At 40.3% G+C, this 2,500-nt stretch overlaps 1 protein-coding gene across 4 annotated transcripts in view; it reads left to right on the forward strand.

Annotated features, from left to right (window-relative positions):
* Positions 1-619: 619 nt before the first annotated feature.
* LOC125026320 (far upstream element-binding protein 2-like) overlaps positions 620-2,500 on the forward strand; it is a gene marked incomplete at its 5' end in the record, with an annotated part of 64,499 nt that continues 62,618 nt past the window's right edge. For all 4 annotated transcript variants that reach the window (XM_047614677.1, XM_047614678.1, XM_047614679.1 and 1 more), the window contains 1 exon segment: positions 620-850. In XM_047614677.1, the coding sequence (XP_047470633.1) occupies positions 620-850 (231 nt within the window).

The following is a 2,500-nucleotide window of genomic DNA, read 5'->3' on the forward strand; positions in this document are numbered from 1 at the left end:
GGCGAGAGAAGAGAGAGTGATGGGGGGAGCGAGAGAGAGAGAGAGTGATGGGGGGAGCGAGAGAGAGAGAGAGTGATGGGGGGAGCGAGAGAGAGAGAGAGTGAATGGGGGGAGCGAGAGAGAGAGAGAGTGTGGGGGAGGAGTGAGAGAGAGAGAGAGTGATGGGGGGAGTGAGAGAGAGAGAGAGTGATGGGGGGAGTGAGAGAGAGAGAGAGAGAGAGAGAGAGAGAGAGAGAGAGAGAGAGAGAGAGAGAGAGAGAGAGAGAGAGAGAGAGAGAGAGAGGGAGTGGCGGAGGAGGAAGGAAGAAGAAGAAGAAGAAGAAGAAGAAGAAGAAGAAGAAGAAGAAGAAGAAGAAGAAGAAGAAGAAGAAGAAGAAGAAGAAGAAGAAGAAGAAGACGACGACGACTGGGACAGGGACAGGGACAGGGACAGGGACAGGGACAGGGACAGGGACAGGGACAGGGACAGGGACAGGGACAGGGATTGTGTGATACAGGGTGTACAAAACGGGAAGTAGGACCACACACACAGCCGTAGAACTAAATATGAAAAGCTTAAAAACTTTAAATGTAGTTTAGTTAGTGGGAAGAGTGTTTCACTACCGTATTTTACCTATAGGTCCTGATGCCAAGCGACCCCCAGGTGGTGGTGGTGGTGGTGGTGGCGGTGGAGGCGGCGGTGGAGGCGGCGGCGGCAGCGGCGGTGGCGGTGGTGGTGGTGAAGTTGGATTTATGGGCGGCCCTCCAATGGGTGGCCCAGGCGGTCCTCCGGGGGGTGGAGTGCCACACCGTGGTCTTGGTGCAGTGGATTCCGAAGAAATTCAGGTTCCAGACAAGATGGTCGGCCTTAGTGAGTACAATTTGTTTGAATTTACATAATTTACTATGATGGAGGTGATGGATAAAGTTGAAGAAAATGCAAGGAAAAGCTCCAAAGATGGCCTGAGTTGTTAATGCATACTCATTTTTGTGGTACAGTAAAGTGTATTTGCACATGTAAATTATTAGTATATACCAGTTCCAGGATAAATTAATTGAATTAACTGTATGGTATTGAAAATGCATATGACTGAAATGTCACGTCTAGAATGCCAAGTATGTCTTGTCACATGTTAAGATGGATGGTGAATCTTATTTTTGGAGAATAGTGTTTGTATCCTGTGTTAGCTTGAGGCAGCTGTGTGCATTGGAGAACAGAAGCCATGTACAATAAAGGATGATTTGAAAGCCCTTTTATATTCCTTAACCCAATGGCGACGGGTCACGGCTATCACCGTCATAACAATACGCACGATGTGAGGCGTGCGGCTGTCCGCAGCGGCGCCGCGCCAAAATGCCCCGAGGCAATGATTCGGCTTGATGTACCGATATCACGTAGTTTTTTTTAATTTGCTATACCCGGCGCCATTGGGTTTAAGGGTCTTATGTATATATATGTATGTATATGTATGTACATGTATATATGTATGTACATGTACATATATGTACATGTATATATGTATGTACATGTACATATATGTACATGTACATATATATATGTACATGTACATATATATATGTACATGTACATATATATATGTACATGTACATATATATATATGTACATGTACATATATATATATGTACATGTACATATATATATGTACATGTACATATATATATGTACATGTACATATATATATGTACATGTACATATATATATGTACATGTACATATATATATATATGTACATGTACATATATATATGTACATGTACATATATATATGTACATGTACATATATATATGTACATGTACATATATATATGTACATGTACATATATATATACGTACATATATATACATAAGACCCTTAAGGAATATAAAAATAGAATGTATCAGTTATACTGATGAGATGTAAAATGGCATAAGGGTGAATGAGGCTGAGAAGCAATTAACAGTTGCTGTTTTGTTTCCTTCATATATACTAACTGAAAAGCAGCCATAAAATGGAGTTCAGGGTAGTGTCACAGTACGTGCATGGAAGAAGTTGCCTGTGAGAACAGGTCCCAAACACCTTTCCTTTGTGGTGTAAGGGGCAGAACTGTAACTGTCTGCCAAACTTTTCACCTAGAGTATATAGATATATATACATATAAATATCCATTGTAACAGGGCCTACATCATTTTATTGCATTACTGGTAGGATTTAGAATGTCAAACTTACCTCTATACAAGCTGTGAACAGATTAAAGTGAAACTTGACAATAGATAATAAAAAATATATGAAGAAAATTCAAAGAAGATTGATAGGTAACTGTAATGAGTGTTTGCTCACTTGAAATGTGTCTTACATGTTACTTGTGATGTGTGTTATCGTCTACATACATTTTGAATTTACAAACCAACAAGTATATAGAAGAATCATTAGGAATAAAGCTATATGCAGAATGTCATGCCATGCCCTAGCTTGTGTGGTGTTAACTAACCCTCTGCTTCCATTATTTTATTGATATGTTCTT

The sequence above is a fragment of the Penaeus chinensis genome, chromosome 6 (assembly GCF_019202785.1).
Source record: "Penaeus chinensis breed Huanghai No. 1 chromosome 6, ASM1920278v2, whole genome shotgun sequence".
In the NCBI taxonomy this organism is placed as follows: Eukaryota; Metazoa; Arthropoda; class Malacostraca; order Decapoda; family Penaeidae; genus Penaeus; species Penaeus chinensis.